Below are 27,045 nucleotides of genomic sequence, written 5' to 3' on the forward strand. Positions count from 1 at the left end.
GGTTGAATCTGTCTTTGAAATTCACTGCTCGGCTGTGGGACCTCACAGATAATTACAGTGGGGAAAAAAAGTATTTAGTCAGCCACCAATTGTGCAAGTTCTCCCACTTAAAAAGATGAGAGAGGCCTGTAATTTTCATCATAGGTACACGTCAACTATGACAGACAAAATGAGAAAAGAAATCCAGAAAATCACATTGTAGGATTTTTAATGAATTTATTTGGAAATTATGGTGGAAAATAAGTATTTGGTCAATAACAAAAGTTTCTCAATACTTTGTTATATACCTTTTGTTGGCAATGACACAGGTCAAACGTTTTCTGTAAGTCTTCACAAGGTTTTCACACACTGTTGCTGGTATTTTGGCCCATTCCTCCATGCAGATCTCCTCTAGAGCAGTGATGTTTTGGGGCTGACGCTGGGCAACACGGACTTTCAACTCCCTACAAAGATTTTCTATGGGGTTGAGATCTGGAGACTGGCTAGGCCACTCCAGGACCTTGAAATGCTTCTTACGAAGCCACTCCTTCGTTGCTCGGGCGGTGTGTTTGGGATCATTGTCATGCTGAAAGACCCAGCCACGTTTCATCTTCAATGCCCTTGCTGATGGAAGGAGGTTTTCACTCAAAATCTCACAATACATGGCCCCATTCATTCTTTCCTTTACACGGATCAGTCGTCCTGGTCCCTTTGCAGAAAAACAGCCCCAAAGCATGATGTTTCCACCCCCATGCTTCACAGTAGGTATGGTGTTCTTTGGATGCAACTCAGCATTCTTTGTCCTCCAAACACGACGAGTTGAGTTTTTACCAAAAAGTTATATTTTGGTTTCATCTGACCATATGACATTCTCCCAATCCTCTTCTGGATCATCCAAAAGCACTCTGGCAAACTTCAGACGGGCCTGGACATGTACTGGCTTAAGCAGGGGGACACGTCTGGCACTGCAGGATTTGAGTCCCTGGCGGCGTAGTGTGTTACTGATGGTAGGCTTTGTTACTTTGGTCCCAGCTCTCTGCAGGTCATTCACTAGGTCCCCCCGTGTGGTTCTGGGATTTTTGCTCACCGTTCTTGTGATCATTTTGACCCCACGGGGTGAGATCTTGCGTGGAGCCCCAGATCGAGGGAGATTATCAGTGGTCTTGTATGTCTTCCATTTCCTAATAATTGCTCCCACAGGTGATTTCTTCAAACCAAGCTGCTTACCTATTGCAGATTCAGTCTTCCCAGCCTGGTGCAGGTCTACAATTTTGTTTCTGGTGTCCTTTGACAGCTCTTTGGTCTTGGCCATAGTGGAGTTTGGAGTGTGACTGTTTGAGGTTGTGGACAGGTGTCTTTTATACTGATAACAAGTTCAAACAGGTGCCATTAATACAGGTAACGAGTGGAGGACAGAGGAGCCTCTTAAAGAAGAAGTTACAGGTCTGTGAGAGCCAGAAATCTTGCTTGTTTGTAGGTGACCAAATACTTATTTTCCACCATAGTTTGCAAATAAATTCATTAAAAATCCTACAATGTGATTTTCTGGATTTTTTCTCCTCAGTTTGTCTGTCATAGTTGACGTGTACCTATGATGAAAATTACAGGCCTCTCTCGTCTTTTTAAGTGGGAGAACTTGCACAATTGGTGGCTGACTAAATACTTTTTTTCCCCACTGTATATGTGTGGGGTACAGAGATAAGGTAGTCATTTAAAAATCATGTTAAACACTATTATTGCACACAGAGTGAGTCCATGCAACTTATTATTTGACTTGTTAAGCAAATGTTTACTTTACATAACAGGGTTGAATATGTATTGACTCAAGACATTTCAGCTTATCATTTATAATTAATTTGTAAACATTTTGAAAAACATAATTCCACTTTGACATTATGGGGTATTGTGTGTAGGCCAGTGACAAAAACTCTCAATTTAATCAATTTAAAATTCAGCTGTAATACAACAAAAATGTGGGAAAAAGTCAAGGGGTGGGAATACTTTTTGAAGGCACTATTTGAGAAAAACAATAATTTCAAACCTTGATTACATTGGGATGCTTCTCTATTTATGTGTGGGAATACTTGGGAACAGACTTCCCAAATTTAAATCACTATGAACTCATTTCCTGGTGATTTTACAGTCTTATATCCAAGAATGAAAATTATATAAAATTTTAAACGAAATGCAATCAATTGAATTTACCACAGGTGAACTCCAGTCAAGTTGTAGAAACATCTCAAGGATGATCAATGGAAACAGGATGTACCTGAGCTCAATTTCGAGTCTCATAGCAAAGGGTCTGAATACAGTTGCTCTAAACCAGGTTCCCCAATGGGCGGCCCGCGGGCAAAATTCAGCCTGCAGGTGAGAGATTAATTAAGTTAAGTTTAATTATATATATATATAAATCTACACACTACTCCATAATGACAAAGTAAAAACAGGTTTTTAGAAATGTTTGCCAATTAAAAAATAAAACCTTATTTACATAAGTATTCAGACCCTTTGCTATGAGACTCGAAATTGAGCTCAGGTACATCCTGTTTCCATTGATCATCCTTGAGATGTTTCTACAACTTGATTGAAGTCCACCTGTGTTAAAATCAATTGATTGGACATGATTTGGAAAGGCACACACCTGTCTATATAATGTCCCACAGTTGACAGTGCAGGTCTGAGCAAAAATCAAGCCATGAGGTCGAAGGAATTGTCCGTAGAGCTCCGAGAAAGGATTGTGTCGAGGCACAGATCTGGGGAAGGACACCAAAACATTTCTGCAGTATTGAAGGTCCCCAAGAACACAGTGGCCTCCATCATTCTTAAATGGAAGAAGTTTGGAACCTCCAAGACTCTTCCTAGAGCTGGCCGCCAGGCCAAACTGAGCAATCGGGGGAGAAGGGCCTTGGTCAGGGAGGTGACCAATAACCTGATGGTCACTCTGACAGAGCTCCGGAGTTCCTCCAGAAGGACAACCTTCCAGAAGGACAACCATCTCTGCAGCACTCCATCAATCAGGCCTTTATGGTAGCGTGGCCAGACAGAAGCCACTCCTCAGTAAAAGGAGTTTGCCAAAAGGCACCTAAAGAAACAAGATTCTCTGGTCTGATGAAATCAAGATTGAACTCTTTGGCCTGAATGCCAAGCTTCACGCCTGGAGGAAACTTGCCATTATCCCTACGGTGAAGCATGGTGTTGGCAGCATCATGCTGTTGGGATGTTTTTCAGAAGCAGGGACTGGGAGACTCGTCAGGATCGAGGGAAAGATTAACGCAGCAAAGTACAGAGAGATCATTGATGAAAATCTGCTCCAGAGTGCTCAGGACCTCAGACTAGGGCAAAGTTTCACCTTCCAACAGGACAACGACCCTAAGCACACAGCCAAGACAACGCAGGAGTGGCTTCGGGACAAGTTTCTGAATGTCCTTGAGTGGCCCAGGCAGAGCCCGGACTTGAATCTGATCGAACATCTCTGGAGAGACCTGAAAATAGCTGTGCAGCGACGCTCCCCATCCATCCTGACATAGCTTGAGAGGTTCTGCAGAGAAGAATGGGAGAAACTCCCCAAATACAGGTGTGCCAAGCTTGTAGCGTCATACCCAAGAAGACTCAAGGCTGTAATCACTGCCAAAGGTGTTTCAACAAAGTACTGAGGAAAGGGTCTGAATACTTATGTACATTTGATTTTTCAGTTTTTTTATTTATTTATTTATTGCAAAAATGTGTGTAGACTGATGATGAAAAAAAAAACTATTTAATAAATTTTTGAATAAGGCTGTAACGTAACAAAGTGGAAAAAGTCAATGGGTCTGAATACTTTCCAAATGCACTGTAGTCATGGGTGTTATGGAGCAAACTGACTCACAAAATACTGTACTTTAAAATGATTTGTACAATTTAATAAAGAACAGCTTAGCTTTAATAGGAGGAGAGTTCTCTACAATTTCAGCACATAGTCTGCTAGCCACAACCTGAGGGATAACACAATCACTGATGCATGTCCCCAATAACCAAAGACTTGTGGTTTAAAAAGGAAGGGTAAATGCATGCAATTGGCTATGAAAATGTGTAATTAAATAAATCCTTCTTGTTATGTTTAAGTTGATTCTTCATACGTTTTATATACACTACCAGTCAAAAGTTTGGACACCTACTCATTCAAGGGTTTTTCTTTATTTTTTACATTGTAGAAGAATGGTGAAGACATCAAAACTATGAAATAACACATATGGAATCATGTAGTAACCAAAAACGTGTTAAACAAATCAAAATATTTTTTAGATTTTAGATTTTTCAAATAGCCACCCTTTGCCTTGATGACAGCTTTGCACACTCTTGGCATTGTCTCAACCAGCTTCATGAGATAGTCACCTGGAATGGATTTCAGTTAACAGGTGTGCCTTCTTAAAAGTTAATTTGTGGAATTCCTTTCCTTAATCCATTTCAGCCAATCAGTTGTGTTGTGACAAGGTAGGGGGGTATACAGAAGATAGCCCTATTTGGTAAAAGACCAAGTCCATATAATGGCAAGAACAGCTCAAATAAGCAAAGAGAAACAACAGTCCATCATTAATTTAAGACATGAAGGTCAGTCAATACGGAACATTTTAAGAACTTTGAAAGTTTCTTCAAGTGCAGTTGCAAAAACAATCAAGCGCTATGATGAAACTGGCTCTCATGAGGACCGCCACAGGAATGGAAGACCCATAGTTACCTCTGCTGCAGAGGATAAGTTCATTAGAGTTAACAGCCTCAGAAATTGCAGCCCAAATAAATGTTTCACAGAGTTTAAGCAACAGACACATCTCAACATCAACTGTTCAGAGGAGACCGTGTGAATCAGGCCTTCATGGTCAAATTGCTGCAAAGAAACCACTACTAAAGGACACCAATAAGAAGAAGAGACTTGCTTGGGCCAAGAAACACGATCAATGGACATTAGAATGGTGGAAATTTGTCCTTTGGTCTGGAGTCCAAATGTGAGATTTTTGTCTTTGTGAGATGCTGTGTGGGTGAACGGATGATCTCCGCATGTGTATTTCCCACCGTAAGGCATGGAGGAGGAGGTGTTATGGTGTGGGGGTGCTTTGCTGGTGACACTGTCTGTGATTTATTTAGAATTCAAGGCACACTTAACCAGCATGGCTACCACAGCATTCTGCAGTGATACGCCATCCCATCTGGTTTGGCCTTAGTGGGACTATAATTTGTTTTTCAACAGGACATTGACCCAATACACCTCCAGGCTGTGTAAGGGCTTTTTTACCAAGAAGGAGAGTGATGGAGTGCTGCATCAGATTACCTGTCCTCCACAATCCCCCGACCTCAACCCAACTGAGATGGTTTGGGATGAGTCGGACGGCAGAGTGAAGGAAAAGCAGCCAACAAGTGCTCAGGATATATGGGAACTCCTTCAAGACTGTTGGAAAAGCATTCCAGGTGAAGCTGGTTGAGAGAAGGCCAAGAGTGTGCATAGCTGTCATCAAGGCAAAGGGTGGCTATTTGAAGAATCTAAAATATAAAATATATTTTGATTTGTTTAACACTTTTTTGGTTACTAAATGATTCTATATGTGTTATTTCATAGTTTTGATGTCTTCACTATTATTCTACAATGTAGAAAATAGTAAAAATAAAGAAAAACCCTGGAATGAGTAGGTGTGTTCAAACGTTTGACTGGTACTGTATTTTCCCCCAGTGTATAAATCAGTTTTGTTCTACACTTAGTGAAAAAAACATTAGAAACACCTTCCTAATATTGAGTTGAACACCCTTTTGTCATCAGAACAGCCTCAATTCGTTGGGGCATGGACTCTACAAGGTGTCGAAAGTGTTCAACAGGGATGCTGGCCCATGTTGACTCCAATGCTTTTCACAGTTGTTTCAAGTTGGCTGGATGTCCTTTGTGTGGTGGACCATTCTAGATACACATTGGAAACTGTTGAGTGTGAAAAACCCAGCAGCGTTGCAGTTCTGGACACTCTCAAACCGGTGCACCTGGCACCTACTACCATACCCCATTCAAAGGCACTTAAATCTTTTGTCTTGCCCATTTACCCTCTGAATGCACACACACAATCAATGTCTCAAGGCTTGAAAATCCTTAATCAACCTGTCTCCTCCCCTTCATCTACACTGATTGAAGTGGATCAATAAGTGACATCAATAAGGGATCATAGATTTGACCTGGTCAGTCTATGTCATGGAAACAGCAGGTGTATAATTGTGCATGCAGCATGTTAACCGTGCATGATGCTTTCATGTGTGTTTTTCATATAGACCCAGCCAGGCTTGACAGCAGTCTAATGAACTTCAGGATTGGCAGGGGCCCTTCACAAGCCATGGAGGGAGAGCTGAGGACCGACAGTACAGTAGCTTCCACTGTTAGCTGTCACAGCCATACAATCATCACTCACTGTCTCAAATCATTCAGTTGTCCTTCCCGTTGTCTAATTTTTTGTCATGTCACTAGCACAGTCCCTGTGTCTCAGTTTTACATGTTGCTACTGCATCTCTTTTTTATGGTGTGGTCCTTCTCTGAAATTTAAAGATTATCATGGGCTTTTATGTGCCTACTAAAGTCATCCCTGATTGGTGGGGGCTATTTTTGGAGACTCCACTGTGAAAGCTGACACCGTTTTTGGTCCAACCTTGTGTGTATGTGACGTGTGTGTGATGCTTGCCCAAGTATATGTGTGTTTTACATGGGCAAGCATCACCTTTTACACTTGTCACCGCTACATTTGTGTTCAACTGCACATGTATGTTCTAATTACACTTTCATAATATACTACTACCATATAATTTTTATGGTGCGTGAGCAAGAATAGCAAACTTCAAAGGAACTCTAATGTTGTAATGTTACATCTGCCACCACCAGGCTCCTACTGACTTGCCCTGAATTGACCCACAGTACATAGCTAGCTCACTCACACACCATCACTCTCTACCCTTAGATCTACACTGCCCTGCCACCATTTATTATCACTAACTTCCAAGACCCAGGAGCAGGGAAGTGAGTTCACAGTCAATGACTACTGCTCAGACTCCTACTCTTGCTCTGCACAGATTTGCAAGAAGATGGCTTATTGAGTATCATGAAGTCATACAGTCTGCTACACTATGACATCATATCCGCTACTAGATTGACCAAACTTTGGAGTAAATGTGTGTGAGTTCGCTTTTGTATTTCCCAAGACATGACTAGAGTGGGCTAGAAACACCTTCTCAATGAGGGGAGAACCCTGAAGTCAATCGCTCTCCACAGGGCAACATTAACTGGGTATTTCCATAAGGAGCCTGTCAAAGACAGAGGCCCAATGCGTTTTCCGGCACTCATGGTCCTCTGTAGCTCAGCTGGTAGAGCACGGCGCTTGTAACGCCAAGGTAGTGGGTTCGATCCCCGGGACCACCCATACACAAAAAAAAAAAATGTATGCACGCATGACTGTAAGTCGCTTTGGATAAAAGCGTCTGCTAAATGGCATATTATATATTATTATTATATTATATTAACTTTCCACGAGGGAGAGGGTCATGAATCTCCCCTCTAATGGAACGGTCCAGTGGCCAAGCCCTTGCAGGAAGTTCAGAGCGGTGCTGCCTGCCCACCGTCCACGCTTTAAAGTGGGCACAGTGTGCGAAGTGGGGCTGCGGCCTGGTTCAAACAAGAAGTCTGTGGTTCAAACAGGGCCTGGTGCCAGCTGCCCTGTGACACATGCCACATTGATCCCCCTCAACACCTGGCACAGTCAGATCCGCACAGCCAGCCACCAGGCTGGTTACCAGGCAGCCACCTCTGGAAGACATCACAGAGCATTTAGAACAATAGCTGCCAGAATGCCAGAGGCTCCTCTCTGGGATCACACATTTAGATGTGGTGCCTTACATACATTCCATGTGCAGACATCATGTGTTTATCTCAATTACATTTATACAAGTGGCCATTTCTGGTCAACTTGGTGGTAGATAATGGTGGGTGTCACATATCAGCAAGGAGGAGAATTATATCATTTTCTTGAGCCGGTAACAGACAATTTTTTCTTTCTCAACCTGCCTATATTTCAACTGCATTTCTTCTCCTCATCTCAGTCAATTGCATCATCAGTGCATTTGAATGAACTGTAACATTAGCTGAGTTGTCGTGATAATGACATGCCTGGCAGGCAGCAAACATGTACAGTAGCTCAGACATGAAAGAGCTCCCATGAGATACTGCAGACATGTTGGCCTATTAACTATAGCGCTTGAGGCACTAGCACCATTATGCATGTGTATGATAGAGCCTCAATCTACACAAGTGGGAAGATGCATCCAGTTTAGTCAGTGGTGAATGGGAATGTATAGATAGACAATTATATGGGTCTCTCATTGATAATGAACCTTGGAAGCCCCTAGTCTGTGTGGCCCCTCCTGACTAGCCTGGCTAAATGGAGGATAAGTAGATTGCAAGCCAAGGTTTGTGCTTAAGAGACAGGGAACCCCTCCTCCCTACTCAATGTTCCTCTGGGAGTGGTAGGCTGCAAGGCTAGTCTAGTGTTGGCTGGCTGAATGACTCTGATACACTGGCTGCATATTTCATGCCCTCCAGTCTGTGTGTTTGTGTATGAGGAGTGTGTCTCTTTATAGTGATGTACTGTCTACCGTCTGTCTTACTCCTCTGTGACCCACTGTGTCCACACTGAAGTCTGGCACGCCGTAGTACACCGTAGTCAGCATGCTTCTATGTATACAACAACATTGAGACAATAGAGTTGATGGATGACTAGAACCCCACTTTGAGTTTTACCTGGCTGACAGGATATAAGCTAAAAGGGGAGGATGGATAGGTGATGATGACTACCAGAAGCCCTATCTTACAGTAAGAGTAAAAGTTGTGTATACGTGTATCATGTTGTTCTGAAGGCCATGTTTGTGTTTGTGTGTCAAGTTGAGGATGAGGAGGGTGAACGCAACACTGTCCCGCTCACACCTCTGGACAGCTTCTTCTCTGATGACGACTCCCTCAAACAACAGAAGAAGAAGAAACCTAAAAAGATGGAGGGCAAGATGCCCAAAGTCAAGAAGAGGAAAAAGGAGGTAAGCTCTATCAGACTACAAACATTTTGTGCACAATAACACACAACCTGTAAGAAGCTACAGTAGATGTTGTGCCATAAACTGTAGTAGTCCCTTGAGCAGCCATTCATATTGGCTAGGATTTAACTACAATTCAATAGTCTTTGTTTCTTGGACTATCCTCGAATCTCAACGAGAAACAGTAGAGTGTCTTTGGTTTAGGGCCATGAGTGCCAGTGTAAGCTGTGGGCTTTGAGTGCCAGTGTAGACTGTGGATCAGGAGGAGTGCCTGTGCCTGTGGTAGTCAACATGGACGGTAGGTTAGGAGTGCTAGAGCGTGTGCCAGTGGGTGCCAGTAACAGTGTTGTAACAGAGCTGTTCTGACAGCTGAACTCTCCCAGGCATTAGTTCCTGACATTCAGGCAACAGGCTTTAAACAGCAGCACTGAGCTGGGACTCTCAATAGACTACACCACAACCATTATATCAAAACAGACATCAAACAACTCCTGAATTGTATTAGTTTCCATGGCTACTAATTGAGGTTAACCACTAAGTGTGCCTTGAAAAATATCATAGTAGAGTCAGGGGAAAGTGTTTGGTGTAACACGGTTACAGTGAGCCAGGGGAAAGTGTTTGGCGTAACACTGTGACGGTGAGCCAGGAGAAAGTGTTTGGGGAAACACAGTGACAGTGAGCCAGGAGAAAGTGTTTGGGGAAACACACCCACATGAACTAATACTACAGTTTACTATAGAATACTACAGTACTTACTATAAAAATATGTAGTAAACTAAACTGTAGTATATTGTAGAATACTATACTACACACTGTAGTATCCCTCGATGTAGTACTTACTATAGCATTTTGTAGTATACTGTAGAATACTATAAACACTACAGTATTATCCCCCCAAAAACACTGCAGTAAATACTACAGTATACGACAGTCCACAAAAACACTACAGTAAATACTATAGTATATACAACAGTATGCTACAGTAAATACTACAGTATTCACTCTAACGTGACTTAAATCCGCAAAAACACTACAGTGACAACTATAGTATTTATACCATAGTATACTATAGTATTTTCTTATGTGGTTTTCCCTCTGTCATTTGAGGGCCTTGCCCTTTATACAGTTTGTGTTGGCTTTGTGTTGCCTGTTGCTCATCTGTGTGTCCTCTGCCTGGGTTTGGGATTGACCAGTGTTCTGAATAGTGGCGGTGACAGAGCGGGGATGTCCCTGTCCACGGCTGCCAGCGGCACTAGAAGGAGCTCTGGTGGCCCTTTGGCTGGCCGCGAAAAACACAGAGCACTGGACCCTGTCATGCTAATGAGGGGTCCCCCCTCTCTTTCCCCTCTGTCACACTCTCTCTTTCTCTCAATCACTCTCTTACCATGCTCAGTTCACAAGCTCTGCTCGACAGTACACTGTACATGTTCATAGGGCAGCACTCCCTGCTAAGGGAAACCACGACTAGCTGTTATTCACTTAAAATCTCTCCCCAAAGTCTAGTGTCAGACATGGGTCACGGATCAATGGAGGTTACATCCCCACCAGTGGGCCTCTCTCCCCCCAGGTCAGTCTCAGAGCTGAGGGAAGGAGCCAGCTGTGCTCAGACTCCCTCCAGCAGGGCCCGAGCACGCCACAGGAGAGCTGTTAGTACTGATGACTGGCTAGATCTGTTTTAAGGAGAGAAATCCCTTTAGGGGACTGTGCATGTTGATAGTAAGCAGTGTTTTTTTCACACTGTATAATTGTAAGGCTTGGGGTGTTTAAGGTATCGTGAGGATACGTTTGTATATTCAACCTGACATTTATTTCTGACATAATGGCTGAACATTGTAAAATTAGTATCTACTAATTTAATTTAGTTCTGAAAGTCCTTAATTCATCCGAAATGAAGGTGATACAAAGGGAATACATTATATAAAGGAATAAACAATTGGAATTTTCTTTAAGACTTTCTTTCTTTTTCCTGATCTCCCAGCAGAGTCCTCCTCTTTGTTTCCACTCTGATCTTGTGCCCTGTGATGTGTTTGTGTAACATTGAACCCTCTGCACTGTGCAGTCAGTGGTTGGGTTAAGACTCTTCTCTGTAGTTACTCTCTCTGGATTAACAGTGGTTCTGGTTCCCTGCCTCCATCACCCCCCACCCCTTTTTCATTTGAACCCCCCACACTCATTCTCTCTCCTTCTCCGTATGCATAAATGAGATTTGTCTAGACGGGCGCTGGAACACAGGCTCTGCAACCACAGGGCTCTGCATAACAAGCTCGTTATGCAAACGTGTCTGATTGGATGGCGCTGTTCCATTGGCTGCTGCTGCTATAGAGTGAGGGGGAGAGAGAGGAACAGAAAGGGGGAGAGAGAGGGGAAGAGAGAGAGCGAGAGAGGGGGAGAGAGAGCTCCAGACTGCACGGTTTGGTCGCCATAGCAACACAGACGGACTGGCGATGGGGTTGGCAGGCGCTGCGGCAACATGAGCCTTTCCTCTGCGCCGCAGAGCGAGACGCCTGCGAGTCTCTCCATGGATCCACACAGGCCTACTGTGCAACGTTCATGCACACACACACAAACACACGCACGAGCGCGCATGCACCCACGCATACAACCCAATGCCATGCCAGTGCTCACTCATACGCTCCATCTATAAACGTTCAACTGCGTAGCCTTCCAGATGTTGCGATAGCAAGGCCATGGAGACAATACTTATACAATATATGCCCTAGTCTTATTGACTGGCTAGGAGGGGGAGATGTGATTGGCTGGGCTGCTGAAGGTGTATGTTGCTTTGTTGTTGCTGTTCTCTATGTAAGCAGCATGTTTAAAGTTGAACGTGCCTCTGATGATGCCTTCTATGGAGCTCTCAACAAGCTGGGAGCTAGATATTAACTCAGTTGATTAAATGTTAATTGTTATCCAGATTGTATGGGGGTGGAGGAGTAGGAGGTCAAGTCAAGAACAACATTATTCATGTGTTTTGCTGTATGCTCTTTCTCCCTCTTTCCTCTTGAAATACAAAGACTGTGTACAGTTGAAGTTGGAAGTTTACATACACTTATGTTGGAGTCATTAAAACTTGTTTTTCAACCACTCCATACATTTCTTGTTAACAAACTATAGTTTTGGCAAGTCGGTTAGGACATCTACTTTGTGCATGACACAAGTAATTTTTCCAACAATTGTTTACAGACAGATTATTTGACTTATAATTCAATTCCAGTGGGTCAGAAGTTTACATACACTAAGTTGACTGTGCCTTTAAACAGCTTGGAAAATTCCAGAAAATGATGTCATGGCTTTAGAAGCTTCTGATAGGCTAATTGACATAATTTGAGTCAATTGGAGGTGTACCTGTGGATGTATTTCAAGGCCTACCTTCAAACTCAGTGCCTCTATGCTTGACATAATGGAAAAATCAAAAGAAATCAGCCAAGACATCAGAAAAAAAATTGTAGACCTCCACAAGTCTGGTTCATCCTTGGGAGCAATTTCCAAACGCCTGAAGGTACCACGTTCATCTGTACAAACAAAAATGCGAAAGTAGAGCGACTTACAGTTAGCGCATACATTATTTTATCGAACCCACAACCCTGGCGTTGCAAACGCCATGCTCTACCAACTGAGCTACATCCCCTGCCGGCCATTCCCTCCCCTACCCTGGACGACGCTGGGCCAATTGTGCGCCGCCCCATGGGTCTCCCAGTCGCGGCCGGCTACGACAGAGCCTGGATTCGAACCAGGATCTCTAGTGGCACAGCTAGCACTGCGATGCAGTGCCTTAGACCACTGCGCCACTCGGGAGAGACAAAATGGGACCACGCAGCCGTCATACCGCTCATGAAGGAGATGCGTTCTGTCTCCTAGAGATGAACGTACTTTGGTGCGAAAAGTGCAAATCAATCCCAGAACAACAGCAAAGGAAGATGCTGGAGGAAACGGGTACAAAAGTATCTATATCCACAGTAAAACGAGTCCTATATCGACATAACCTGAAAGGCCGCTCAGCAAGGAAGAAGCCACTTCTCCAAAACCGCCATAAAAAAGCCAGACTACGGTTTGCAACTGCACATTGGGACAAAGATCGTACTTTTTGGAGAAATGTCCTCTGGTCTGATGAAACAAAAATAGAACTGTTTGGCCATAATGACCATCGTTATGTTTGGAGGAAAAAGGGGGAAGCTTGCAAGCCGAAGAACACCATCTCAACCGTGAAGCACAGGGGTGGCAGCATCATGCTGTGGGGGTGCTTTGCTGCAGGAGGGACTGGTGCACTTCACAAAATAGATGGCATCATGAGGAAGGAAAATTATGTGGATATATTGAAGCAACATCTCAAGACATCAGTCAGGAAGTTAAAGCTTAGTCGCAAATGGGTCTTCCAAATGGACAATGACCCCAAGCATACTTCCAAAGTTGTGGCAAAATGGCTTAAGGACAACAAAGTCAAGGTATTGTAGTGGCCATCAATCCTATAGAAAATGTGTGGGCAGAACTGAAAAAGCATGTACGAGCAAGGAGGCCTTCAAACTTGACTCAGTTACACCAGCTCTGTCAGGAGGAATGGGCCAAAATTCACCCGATTTATTGTGGGAAGCTTGTGGAAGGCTACCCGAAACGTTTGACCCAATTTAAACAATTTAAAGGCAATGCTACCAAATACTAATTGAGTGTATGTAAACTTACATTTACATTTACGTCATTTAGCAGACACTCTTATCCAGAGCGACTTACAAATTGGTGCATTCACCTTATAATAGCCAGTGGTACAACCACTTTACATGTATTTTTATATATTTTTCAAATGTTAACATTTTTAATTTTTAGAGTATATTTTAAATTTTCATTTGTTTTATATATATTTTTTTTAAATGTGGGGGGTGGGGGTAGAATGATTACTTTTATACTATCCCAGGTATTCCTTAACTTCTGACCCACTGGGAATGTGATGAAAAAAAAAAAGCTGAAATAAATCATTCTCTCTACTATTATTCTGACATTTCACATTCTTAAAATAAAGTGGTGATCCTAACTGACCTAAGACAGGGAATTTTTACTAGGATTAAATGTCAGGAATTGTGAAAAACTGAGTTTAAATGTATTTGGCTAAGGTGTATGTAAACTTCCGACTTCAATCAATCAATCAATCAATTTTATTTTATATAGCCCTTCTTACATCAGCTAATATCTCGAAGTGCTGTACAGAAACCCAGCCTAAAACCCCAAACAGCTAGTAATGCAGGTGTAGAAGCATATTTGCTTACTCATTGTCTGTGTATAAAATGTATCCTGATTGATTGACAGACAGAGGGGGTGGGATTGTATACTGTAAACAATGTGTGTGTGTGTGTGTCAGGGAGGAGGAGGTGGAGGAATAGGAGTTGGTGACAATGACCCGGAGGAGCAGGCCTCAGAGCGGGACGATGACCATCCACTGCAGCGTCCAGAGATTGGCTCAGAGAGCGAGAGCAGCACCTATGCCCCCGCCCCCACCACAAAGAAGAAGAAGAAGAAACCTAAGGAGAAGAAAGAGAAGAAACCCAAACGGAAGAAGAGAGAAGAGGAGGAGGATGACGATGATGATGACGATGATGATGATGATGATGATGAAAATAATAAGGTACAGTAAGCGTGTCTCTGTTAAAGCATCTCTGTGTAGTTTGACCTGTATTTGTGTTGTCATAGACTGAAATCTTACTTGTGTTGTTCTGTCCCAGGAGCCCAAGTCGTCCAGCCAGCTGATGCAGGAGTGGGGTCTGGAAGATGTGCAGTATGGCTTCACAGAGGAGGACTATACAACCCTCACCAACTACAAGGCTTTCAGCCAGTTCCTCAGGTACTCTACATGTAGGGTCATAATTTATTGCTTGTCTTGTCTATGGATGACTGTCATGGCTTTGTTGCTTAGTTGTTGCTTGAATCTATCCAAATAAAAACTGCATAGAGAAACTGGAGCAGTGTGGTGAACACTGGACCTTTTTTTAGAGAGAGGGGGAGGGGAGGGGAGGGGGGAGATGGAGGCTGAGGCTGTGTGTGACAGCCTGGACGTTCAGAGACTGAATGTATTGACCTGATATCTTAGAGAGGCCACTGTGCCAAACCACAAGACACTGGCTGATAAATCACAAACATGCCACGCACACAACACAGATGGGTCACCACTAGTTCTGGGGAATAAAGATACAGGTCACTCTAGTGCAGATTGTTATATAATTAACTGAGAAAATAACAAGGTAAGACTACAGTGTTCTTTCTCTTTCCCTGACTTTTCTCAGGCCACTTATTGCCAAGAAGAACCCTAAGATCCCCATGTCGAAGATGATGACAGTGTTAGGGGCCAAGTGGCGCGAGTTCAGCGCCAACAACCCCTTCAAAGGCACCTCCGCAACCGCTGTGGCTGCCGCGGTGGCTGCTGCTGTGGAAATGGTCACTGTGGCCTCGCCCATCTCTGTCAAAGAGATCACTACCCTACCAAGCTCTCAGCCTGGGCCAATCAGAAAAGCCAAAACCAAAGATGGAAAGGGTAAGGGCTGTCTGTCAAGAATGTGGTATATCAGAATGTATAGAAATATAGTAATAAAGTACCCTCTATACCTATCTGGTCTGTGCCTGATCTTGTTGTCCTATAGGGCCTGGGGTAAGACGGAAAACAAAGACTGTAAAGGAGGTGAAGAAGAAAAGTAAAGGGAAGAAGACCAAATCAAAGAAGAAGGCATCCTCGGTAAGGTTTGGAGCGGCACAGGTCTCCTTTCTTACCTTCAGTCACATTACTATGACTTGAATAGATACAGTAGGTTGTTGTTCCCTAACTCTAGTATGGATGAGGTATGTGCTTATTGTGTTAGTTATACAGTTACCAAAATACTCATTTATGGTTTTATGTCCAAAGTTGAGTGTGAACATTACTGGCTCTCATTGCTGATTGACTGTGAGGTTGTGAATGACTTGTGTCTGTTGGCAGAGTGAGGAGGACTTTGGACTTGAGGAGTCGGACTTTGATGATGTCAGCATCCACAGTGCCTCTGTGCGCTCTGATACCTCTGTGAATGCCAAGAAGAAAGCCCGGAAGGGTCGGAAAAAAAGGAAAAGTATACTATTCCTGTTATCTACACTAACCAGTTCCACTAGTTTATATCCTCCCATCTTTTCATAACCCTCATAACCCAATGACTGTTAACTGCTGTGTGTGTAGACACAGACTACATTGACTTGTATCTGAGTTTCCTGTCTTGTGTCCAGGAGAGGATGGGGATGGCTATGAGACAGACCACCAGGACTACTGTGAGGTGTGCCAGCAGGGAGGGGAGATCATCCTGTGTGACACCTGTCCCAAAGCCTACCACCTGGTGTGTCTGGACCCTGAGCTGGAGAAGGCCCCCGAGGGCAAGTGGAGCTGCCCCCACTGTGTGAGTAGTACACCTTAACCTTGACTCACTAAACACAACAGAAGTACATCATCACTATCACATTATGGCAGAAGTGCATTGTTACAACAAATTGCATTATCACTATCCCTCATCTGTGCATTCAGGAGAAGGAGGGCATCCAGTGGGAGGCCAAAGAAGATGATGATGATGATGATGATGATGAGGAGGAGGTTGCGGTTGAGGAAGAGGATGACCACCTGGAGTTCTGCAGAGTGTGTAAAGATGGAGGGGAGCTGCTGTGCTGTGACACCTGCCCCTCCTCCTATCATATCCACTGCCTCAACCCTCCCCTGCCTGAGATACCCAATGGGGAGTGGCTGTGCCCACGCTGCATGGTGAGTGACAAGTTCTCCCACCAATCAGTGTTCAGTCAGTGTCACATGCTCCACAATGGTCCAGTTGATGAACCATGTTATTTGTGAGAATGCACTTTGCTCTCCATTAATAAAATAGACTGCTGGAAACAAAATGAAAGTGTCACCCTCTGTGCAGGCTCCCAAGAGAGAACAGAGATAGACTAATGAGGATAATACCATGTTGTCTCACACAACTCTCTTTCCCCCTCTAGTGCCCACCTCTGAAGGGGAAGGTACAGAGGATTCTCCACTGGACTTGGGGGGATCCCCCCTTACCCACTGAGGTGCCCCCTGGCCCTGATGGAGAGATGGTGGACCCGCTGGTCAAGCCCCCCCTGAAGGGCCACCCGGAGAGGGAACTGTTTGTCAAGTGGGCTGGTCTCTCCTACTGGCACTGCTCCTGGGTCAGCGAACTACAGGTGAGACAATCATCTGTCTGTTTGTCTGACTGCTGCTGAGGGGTTTGTCAGAGTTATCACAGTGTTTGAAAGTCAGCAATGGTCAAATATAGTAGCTTACAAGCAGGGCTGTGCACAGACCTTTCAGGGGGCAGGTGCTCCAAAAAATATAGATTAGACTTTCATAATTCATATCTAGAAATTCATAACAGGCCTACTAACTGCCTCAGTTTTTTTGTTGTTGCATATTCCTATTTATTTCTGCAACAACACACTCATCACAAGTTTTAAGCAATCTAGTTACAGTGAAGATGAAATTATAGTCCTAAAAAAGCTTTCCAGTTTCAATGACTCACCCAATGAAGTGCAGCTCACTCGCTGACAATGGCGGAAGCGCTCGTGCCAAAAGCCTACCTCTCTCTTGTTTTACTTTGTAAAACAATATTAGCTCAAAAGGCCAATTTGGAAGTTGATAAAATATTTTGGTAGCCTACAGGAGACAGATTAGAGTCTTCTCTTTTCAGCAGTAGCAATTTGCTTTCCAGCCTGTGTTATTCCGCAATTTTATTTGAAATATTATGAAAGGCCTGTTTTGTCTTCATGCTGTTCACTGACAGATCTGCTGCACGTTCCCGACTGTAGCTATGTCTTATTATTGTTATTGGGCTACACACAATCCACAGCTTTAAAAAAAATAAGCTATTGGCCCTCTGTGGCTGTTCCCTCTGCTACCGCACTGCAAGCGGTACCAGTGCACCAAGTCTGGAACCAGCAGGACCCTGAACAGCTTCTACCCCCAAACCATAAGACTGCTAAACAAGACTGCTAAATAGCTAATCAAATGGCTACCCGGACTACCTCATTGACCCTTTTTTAACTAACTCTCTTGCACTGACTCTATGCACACACACTGGAATCTACACACACACACACACACACACACACACACACACACACACACACACACACACACACACACACACACACACACGCTGCTGCTAGTCATTTTACTCCTACCTATACAGTATGTACAGTACATAGCTACATCAATTACCTCATACCCCTGCACATCAACTCGGTACATGTACTCCCTGTATATAGCCATGTTATTTTCTACTCCATATATACTGTATAGCCATGTTCTTTTTACTCATTATTTTTATTCGTTATTCACTGTGTCACTATTTCTATTATTATAATTTTAAAAAATCTTATATTTAACTCTGCATTGTTGGAAAAAGACCCATAAGTAAGCATGTTGCTGTTAGTCTACACCTATTGTCTACAAATAATATTTAATTTGATTTGAAATGATAGGCCTACTCATGGTGTAGTAGACTATACAGAATTATTTCATCTCTTTCTGAACAGACAATATTTCCATTTATCACAAGTTGCTGCAGCACCTCTAGTACACTTCCCGCAGCTATGATTCTATAGTGCTGCACATAGGCTATCAGACGACCAAACCCAGTGTTGATGATGATGTGAATCAAGTGTTCAAGTGTTATGCTGCTGTGGCAATACTGTTGATATTTACACTAGGTAGCTTGCTACACACACTTGACCTGTGATTGCATTTCAAGCCATGCATGTTTGGATACCGGGCGTGCACAATCTCCGTACATGACAGACTGGGAAACCACAACAAAAACGGTATACATAAAAATATAAATTATACTACCACCCAAAAGGGCACTTGGTGAGTGGGAGGGCAAAGGGGCAGGTGCTGGTGCCTGGTAGACCCCTATCTGTGGACTTGGCTGCTTACAAGACAACACGTCACAGCACATTGTCACAAATATGACAAGAATATGGAAAACAACTTCATATCATACTTTTCTGCAGCATTGTTGGTTAAGCCCTTGTCTCTGTGGTGTGTGCAGTTAGAGCTTTACCACGCAGTGATGTACCGTAACTACCAGCGGAAGAACGACATGGACGAGCCCCCTCCGTACGACTACGGCTCTGGGGAGGAGGAGCTGAACAATGAGAAGAGGAAGAGTAAAGATCCGCAGTACGCTGCCATGGACGAGAGATTCTACCGCTACGGCATCAAGCCAGAGTGGATGATCATCCACAGGATCCTCAATCACAGGTGCTCACTCCAGACACACACTGTCCTCTCCCTGTAGGGACATTCTCTCACCCGGACTCACACTCACCACTTTACATACAGTGGAGGAAAGACAGTCATATCTACAGCATCATTAAACATTTTGTCCCAGGTTTGAAATGTGTACAAGTCATTTTCTTTGTATTCTGAGATTCAATCCAAAAGCTCACAGAGTTGTGATGGTCATTGTTACTTGCGTTCCCTGCAGTTATGATAAGGATGGAGATGTGCACTACATGATCAAGTGGAGAGACTTGCCCTATGACCAGTGCACCTGGGAGGTGGATGACTTTGACGTCCCTGATTATAACAACGCCAAGCACTCCTACTGGGACCACAGGTCAGCTCAGATCTCACACTTTGTTTTAGCTCTCTCTGTCTCGCTCTGTCTCTCTCTCTCTGTCTCTCTCTCTCTCCCTCTATCTGTGTCTCTGTGTGTGTGTGTGTGTGTGTGTGTGTGTGTCTCTCGCTCTTTCTCTCTAGTACACACACAAGCATTTTTCTTCACATGATTTTACAACCTGAGTTGACTATTTGTTTGTTTACTGGGATTTGACAGGGAGCAGATGATTGGTGACGACCAGCGGCCCTTAGTGGTGAGAAAGGGAAAGAAGGGCAAAGAGGAGGAGAAGAGGAGGGAGAGAGAAATCCCCCCTGACGCCCCAATTATAGATGTGAGTGACCATCATTACTAGGGACTAAAACATACAGTCCTATTGCCTTAACAATCAACTGATATACCTCTGGTTGTTCTTTCTCTGTCACTAGCCTACCATCAAGTTTGAACATCAACCCTGGTACATCAATGCCACTGGGGGCACCCTGCACCCGTACCAGCTGGAGGGTCTGAACTGGCTACGGTTCTCATGGGCACAGGGCACAGACACTATCCTGGCAGACGAGATGGGCCTGGGCAAGACTGTCCAGACCATCGTGTTCCTCTACTCACTCTACAAGGAGGTGGGTGAGGAGGACAGGCTCATACAGGACAGGGGTCAATTTGTTTAGTATTAATGTTCTATGACATTATTAAAGGAAAGGTTTTATTTTTTACAATCAAATCTCTATTTTTGATGTAAATGGAATTTTATAGAAGGGTCCAGACACCTTTTTCTATAACATACCATTTACATCAAAAATAGACATTTGGTTGTATAAAAGAAAACGTATCTTTTGGGTAAATACAACACAATAGAATCAGTACTGATTAAAGTAATACAATTTATGTTGCGTATATTGTCAAATAGTGTCTTTAGTCATGACTGAAACATGTCCTCCCCTCTCAGGGTCACTCCAAAGGGCCATACCTGGTCAGTGCTCCCCTGTCCACCATCATCAACTGGGAGAGGGAGTTTGAGATGTGGGCCCCAGACTTCTACGTGGTCACTTACACTGGGGACAAAGACAGCCGGGCGGTCATCAGGGAGAACGAGTTCACCTTTGAGGACAGTACAGTCAAGACAGGCCGCAAGGTCTTCCGTATGAAGGTATCCCCATAAACTACAGTTACAATATATTGAATCTCAGTGAACATCGACAAGCATGTAATTTACATAGAAAGGAGAATGGTTGTCATATCTAGAATCTCTGTTTTTGTCTTGACAGAAAGGCACTGCCATCAAGTTCCATGTTTTGCTGACGTCATATGAGCTGATTACCATTGATCAGACCATTCTGGGCTCCATTAACTGGGCCTGTCTAGTGGTGGATGAGGCCCACAGACTGAAGAACAACCAGTCAAAGGTAACCCAACACCTCAAATTAAACCAATGCATTCTATAAATGGATGTAATTGGTCATTATTGTCTTTGTCACTGGCAAATTGTCTAATAGTCTGTTTCTTAAGATCTAAATTCTGATTTCTTTACAATCTATTATCTATATATTATCTATATTCTCCCTTTTCAATATCATCAACCTTGTATAGCATTATGACTCAACTCTATTTGTGGCTTGGTTGAGCCTCTAATGTTGCTGTCACTGTACCTCAGTTTTTCAGAATCCTCAACGGGTATAAGATCTACTATAAGCTGCTACTGACTGGCACTCCTCTGCAGAACAACCTGGAGGAGCTGTTTCACCTGCTCAACTTCCTCACCCCAGAGAGATTTAAGTAAGAGCTGTACTGTACCTCCTCCTGTGGCCCTCCATTTGCCTGGCAGTCTGCCTATGGGGCCTGCTACCTGCTTCTGTAGCGGAGAGGAAAGACCTACAGGGTCCTCCTTACAGTACTACCTGAAGCCAATGCTTCCATTGCTCATTTTAACATCAACTGTAAAAGGTGTCTATAAACTGTTTTCCTGTGTCTGTGCTCTCTCTGTCTGCAGTAACCTGGAGGGTTTTCTGGAGGAGTTTGCAGACATCTCCAAGGAGGACCAGATCAAGAAGCTGCATGACCTGCTGGGCCCACACATGCTCAGGAGACTGAAGGCTGATGTCTTCAAGAACATGCCTTCCAAGACCGAGCTCATTGTACGAGTGGAGCTCAGCCCCATGCAGAAGTTAGTTAATCCTCTTCTAGTACTTTTCTATTGGACCTCCCATTGTTGTATAAAACCTCTTCTGAGTTGGACCCCAGGCTTAATCCCACCTCTCACCTTTGACTTTTGACCAACAGGAAGTACTATAAGTTCATACTGACGCGGAACTTTGAGGCGCTCAACTGCAAGGGCGGGGGCAACCAGGTGTCCCTGCTCAACATCATGATGGACCTGAAGAAGTGCTGCAACCATCCCTATCTGTTCCCCGTGGCAGCCATGGTGAGGGAGGGAGGAAAGATAGGAGAGGGAGGGAGGGGGAGGAGAGAGGGCAGAGGGGGGAGGCCAGGCTAGAGGCTAATGGGAAGGACTGATGTTTAGGAGGACGTGTGTGTTTCTAAATGTGTGTATTGTAGAAGTTTACAGGTTGCCAACATGCAGGTACAGTTGAAGTCGGAAGTTTACATACACTTAGGTTGGAGTCATTAAAACTAGTTTTTCAACCACTCCACAAATTTCTTGTTAACAAACTATAGTTTTGGCAAGTCGGTTAGGACATCCAACAATTGTTTACAGACAGATTATTTCACTTATAATTCACTGTATCACAATTCTAGTGGGTCAGAAGTTTACATACACTAAGTTGACTGTGCCTTTAAACAGCTTGGAAAATTCCAGAAAATGATGTCATGGCTTTAGAAACTTCTGATAGGCTAATTGACATAATTTGAGTCAATTGGACGTGTACCTGTGGATGTATTTCAAGGCCTACCTTCAAACTCAGTGCCTCTTTGCTTGACATCATGGGAAAATCAAAAGAAATCAGCCAAGACATTTTTTTGTAGACTTCCACAAGTCTGGTTCATCCTTGGGAGCAATTTCCAAACGCCTGAAGGTACCACGTTCATCTGTACAAACAATAGTATGCAAGTAGAAACACCATGGGACCACGCAACCGTCATACCGCTCAGGAAGGAGACGCGTTCTGTCTCCTAGAGATGAATGTACTTTGGTGCGAAAAGTGCAAATCAATCCCAGAACAACAGCAAAGAACCTTGTGAAGATGCTGGAGGAAACAGGTACAAAAGTATCTATATCCACAATAAAACGAGTCCTATATCGACATAACCTGAAAGGCCGCTCAGCAAGGAAGAAGCCACTGCTCCAAAACCGCCATAAAAAAGCCAGACTACGGTTTGCAACTGCACATGGGTACAAAGATTGTACTTTTTGGAGAAATGTCCTCTGGTCTGATTAAACAAAAATAGAACTGTTTGGCCATAATGACCATCGTTATGTTTGGAGGAAAAAGGGGAGCTTGCAAGCCGAAGAACACCATCCCAAACGTGAAGCACGGGGGTGGCAGCATCATGCTGTGGGGGTACTTTGCTGCGGGGGTGCTTTGCTGCAGGAGGGACTGGTGCACTTCACAAAATAGATGGCATCATGAGGAAGGAAAATTATGTGGATATATTGAAGCAACATCTCAAGACATCAGTCAGGAAGTTAAAGCTTGGTCGCAAATGGGTCTTCCAAATGGACAATGACCCCAAGCATACTTCCAAAGTTGTGGCAAAATGGCTTACGACAACAAAGTCAAGGTATTGGAGTGGCCATCACAAAGCCCTGACCTCAATTCTATAGAAAATGTGTCGGCAGAACTGAAAAGGCGTGTGCGAGCAAGGAGGCCTACAAACCTGACTCAGTTACACCAGCTCTGTCAGGAGGAATGGGCCAAAATTCACCCAACTTATTGTGGGAAGCTTGTGGAAGGCTACCCGACACGTTTGACCCAAGTTAAACAATTTAAAGGCAATGCTACCAAATACTAATTGAGTGTATGTAAACTTCTGACCCACTGGGAATGTGATGAAAGAAATAAAAGCTGAAAGAAATAATTCTCTCTACTATTATTCTGACATTTCACATTCATAAAATAAAGTGGTGATCCTAACTGACCTAAGACAGGGAATTCTTACTAGGATTAAATGTCAGGAATTGTGAAAAACTGAGTTTAAATGTATTTGGCTAAGTTGTATGTAAACTTCCGACTTCAACTGTATGTTTGTTTATTAGTGAGAGTTGACTGTCTGTGTGTGAGGGGCTGTGCTCTCTCATTGGGTTATTTACTCTTTGTGTAAATGCAGGAGGCACCAGTGTTACCCAATGGCTCTTATGATGGGAACCAGCTGGTCAAGTCCTCAGGCAAACTCACCCTGCTCCAGAAGATGCTGAAGAAACTCAAAGATGAAGGACACAGAGTTCTCATCTTCTCCCAGATGACTAAGATGCTGGATCTGCTTGAGGACTTTCTGGAATACGAGGGCTACAAATACGAACGCATCGATGGAGGCATCACTGGGGGGCTACGACAGGAGGCTATCGACCGCTTCAATGGTAAGTTACGCTGCTGTTCTGTCTTTCTCCAGCAGGGTACAGCACAGACAGCACTCATACTCAAACACTTCCGTACACACTCCATGACTGTGTGCCTTGATTTCTACTGCAGCACCGGGCGCTCAGCAGTTCTGCTTCCTGCTCTCCACCCGAGCTGGAGGCCTGGGCATCAACCTAGCCACGGCAGACACCGTCATCATCTACGACTCAGACTGGAACCCTCACAACGATATCCAGGTACTGTGGGACATGGTACACACTAACACAGGCTGCATAATACACTGTTGTCTGTATGCATTAGAACCATCACAGTGTTGTCAATAGTCTCTTTCCATTTCTCTTCCTCCTTGACTCCCTGTTCTGTTTCTTTGTTTCTGTATCTGCCTCTCTCCCTCTCTCTCTCTGTCTCTCTCTCTCTCTCTCTCTCACCATCTATCTGCTGCAGGCGTTCAGCAGGGCCCACCGTATAGGTCAGAACAAGAAGGTGATGATCTATCGCTTTGTGACGCGGGCCAGCGTGGAGGAGCGCATCACCCAGGTGGCCAAGAGGAAGATGATGTTGACCCACTTAGTGGTGAGGCCCGGCCTGGGCTCCAAGACCGGCTCCATGTCCAAACAGGAGCTGGACGACATCCTCAAATTTGGCACTGAGGAACTCTTCAAGGACGAGATGGAGGCGGCCGCTCGGGCCATGGGTTCCCACCAGAAACTGTGTAAGACTAATGATACGCACACTGACTACACTGGACTACACTGTGTCACAATTACAACTAATTTTTGTATGAAAAAGTAAAACCTGTTTTGCCAGGAACATATCGTAGTTTTTAACTGATTTGAACTAGATATAAACCAATCTGTGTTCCTCTGATACAGTATATTGTGATACTTGTGTTTACTCCAGGGGACATAAAGGATGGAGATGAAGGTAGTGTGATCCACTATGATGACAATGCCATCTCCAAGCTGCTGGACCGTAGCCAGAATGCTACGGAGGACACTGAGATCCAGAACATGAACGAATACCTCAGCTCCTTCAAAGTGGCCCAGTACGTGGTCAAAGACGAGGACGCAGAGGTGAAGACACTCACACACACACACTCAGTCAGCATTGGAGGTGTCTATGTCTAGGAGTGGCTCTGTTATGTATTCTCACTGTGTGTGTGTGTGTTTCTGTGTGTGTCTGTGGGCATGCGTGTGTTCAGGAGGAGCCCCAGCGCGAGATCATTAAGCAGGAGGAGAATGTGGATCCAGATTACTGGGAGAAGCTGCTGAGGCACCACTATGAGCAGCAGCAGGAGGATCTGGCCCGCAACCTGGGCAAAGGCAAACGCATCCGCAAGCAGGTCAACTACAACGACACGTCTCAGGAGGACCAAGGTTTGCCTCATACTGTACTGTACACTCTGGCCTGCTTTTCTCTTCTGCTTTAACAGGAATTATATGCTTATTCCACCTCCTAGGGAAAAGTTTAGTGAACTAAGCATCACTCTAGAGATAACTCTGGTAACACAAGTGGCATGCTATACCTCCCTTTGGTTGTGTGTCTATATCTATAGCAGGTTGCTTGAAAATATTGACACATTTAAAAGCTTGATTGCTTTATGTTGGTTTAGCTTTACAGTATGTAAGTTGTGTAGAGGTCCTCTGTAACACTACCCCCCATAGTTCAACGATAGGTATTTGAGACTGAAGGGGAACCATTTTAAAACCCATCTATAGCAAAAGCACACTCAGAGACGAAATGTTGATGAAGTGCACAGTCCACCAGTGTAGTGGCTGGGAGGACAGAGCAGACAGAGGCTCTGCTGCTAGTCAGTAGTAGTCAGTAGAGGATGCCTGCCCCCTAGTGGAGTAGTGTCAGTGTGCATGCCCACTGTAGTGGTCTGCAGTGCCAGCACCCCCCCCCCCCACCCACCCCCCTAGTGGGCCCCTGCAGAAGTGAATGCACTGTGCTGTTTCTCTCTGATCTGATCTGTGGCTCAGAGTGGCAGGATGATCTTTCAGACAATCATTCCGAGTACTCCGTGGGGTCCGAGGACGAGGACGAAGATTTCGAGGAGAGGCCGGAAGGTGGGTGTCAATGAGACCTGCGTAATCACTACGTTATAGATAACTCGCTCAGTGCCTGCTCTGCTCTGAGTAGATGGGCCTGGAACCTATCATTGGTAAGATGTTGCTGAGGCACCTGGCTGATGGTGGGAGTGTTTCTCTGTAGGTGGGCGCAGGCACTCTCGCAGACAGCTGAAGAGTGACAGGGACAAACCTCTGCCACCCCTGCTGGCACGCGTAGGGGGCAACATCGAGGTAAGGAAGGAAGCAAGCACTCTGGTTTTAATGTAGTATACATCGTGTGTGCGCATTGATTTGACAAATGGGTATAATGCCATGTGCCAGGTGCTGGGGTTCAACACCCGTCAACGGAAGGCCTTCCTCAACGCCATCATGCGGTGGGGCATGCCTCCTCAGGACGCTTTCAACTCTCACTGGCTGGTCAGAGACCTGAGAGGGAAGAGTGAGAAAGAGTTCAGGTATTTAAATCTCGTCTTGTATCCAGGGGTATTTTAACTGGGAGTCAACGGCATCTCAACAGTCTACTGTTCACCATTACATCCATTCAAATGCATACCTGTCTGTGTATGATGGCTCCCTGTCTCTCTAGGGCCTATGTGTCCCTGTTCATGAGACATCTTTGTGAGCCGGGGGCAGACGGGGCGGAGACCTTTGCAGACGGGGTTCCGCGAGAGGGGCTGTCCCGCCAACATGTCCTCACCAGGATCGGGGTTATGTCTCTGGTTAGGAAAAAGGTACACATCAACCAATCATTAAATA

General features: G+C 44.4%; 1 protein-coding gene across 9 annotated transcripts in view; it reads left to right on the forward strand.

Moving 5' to 3' along the window:
• LOC121575366 (chromodomain-helicase-DNA-binding protein 5) overlaps positions 1–27,045 on the forward strand; it is a 44,551-nt gene that overhangs the window by 2,417 nt on the left and 15,089 nt on the right. For 5 of the 9 annotated variants that reach the window (XM_041888419.1, XM_041888413.1, XM_041888415.1 and 2 more), the window contains exons 2-29: positions 6,259–6,345; positions 8,909–9,057; positions 14,402–14,665; positions 14,763–14,881; positions 15,321–15,568; positions 15,675–15,766; positions 16,007–16,133; positions 16,285–16,451; positions 16,577–16,807; positions 17,041–17,247; positions 19,113–19,324; positions 19,551–19,682; positions 19,902–20,016; positions 20,111–20,302; positions 20,629–20,829; positions 20,948–21,085; positions 21,334–21,455; positions 21,670–21,843; positions 21,960–22,101; positions 23,967–24,216; positions 24,329–24,453; positions 24,662–24,929; positions 25,118–25,290; positions 25,419–25,593; positions 26,200–26,286; positions 26,432–26,520; positions 26,611–26,744; positions 26,876–27,020. In XM_041888419.1, the coding sequence (XP_041744353.1) occupies positions 6,259–6,345; positions 8,909–9,057; positions 14,402–14,665; positions 14,763–14,881; positions 15,321–15,568; positions 15,675–15,766; positions 16,007–16,133; positions 16,285–16,451; positions 16,577–16,807; positions 17,041–17,247; positions 19,113–19,324; positions 19,551–19,682; positions 19,902–20,016; positions 20,111–20,302; positions 20,629–20,829; positions 20,948–21,085; positions 21,334–21,455; positions 21,670–21,843; positions 21,960–22,101; positions 23,967–24,216; positions 24,329–24,453; positions 24,662–24,929; positions 25,118–25,290; positions 25,419–25,593; positions 26,200–26,286; positions 26,432–26,520; positions 26,611–26,744; positions 26,876–27,020 (4,565 nt within the window). The remainder of the gene's footprint in view (positions 1–6,258; positions 6,346–8,908; positions 9,058–14,401; positions 14,666–14,762; positions 14,882–15,320; positions 15,569–15,674; positions 15,767–16,006; positions 16,134–16,284; positions 16,452–16,576; positions 16,808–17,040; positions 17,248–19,112; positions 19,325–19,550; positions 19,683–19,901; positions 20,017–20,110; positions 20,303–20,628; positions 20,830–20,947; positions 21,086–21,333; positions 21,456–21,669; positions 21,844–21,959; positions 22,102–23,966; positions 24,217–24,328; positions 24,454–24,661; positions 24,930–25,117; positions 25,291–25,418; positions 25,594–26,199; positions 26,287–26,431; positions 26,521–26,610; positions 26,745–26,875; positions 27,021–27,045) is intronic. The other 4 variants (XM_041888414.1, XM_041888420.1, XM_041888417.1 and 1 more) reach the window with 3 other exon arrangements.

This window comes from Coregonus clupeaformis, chromosome 10, assembly GCF_020615455.1.
Source record: "Coregonus clupeaformis isolate EN_2021a chromosome 10, ASM2061545v1, whole genome shotgun sequence".
Lineage (NCBI taxonomy): Eukaryota > Metazoa > Chordata > Actinopteri > Salmoniformes > Salmonidae > Coregonus > Coregonus clupeaformis.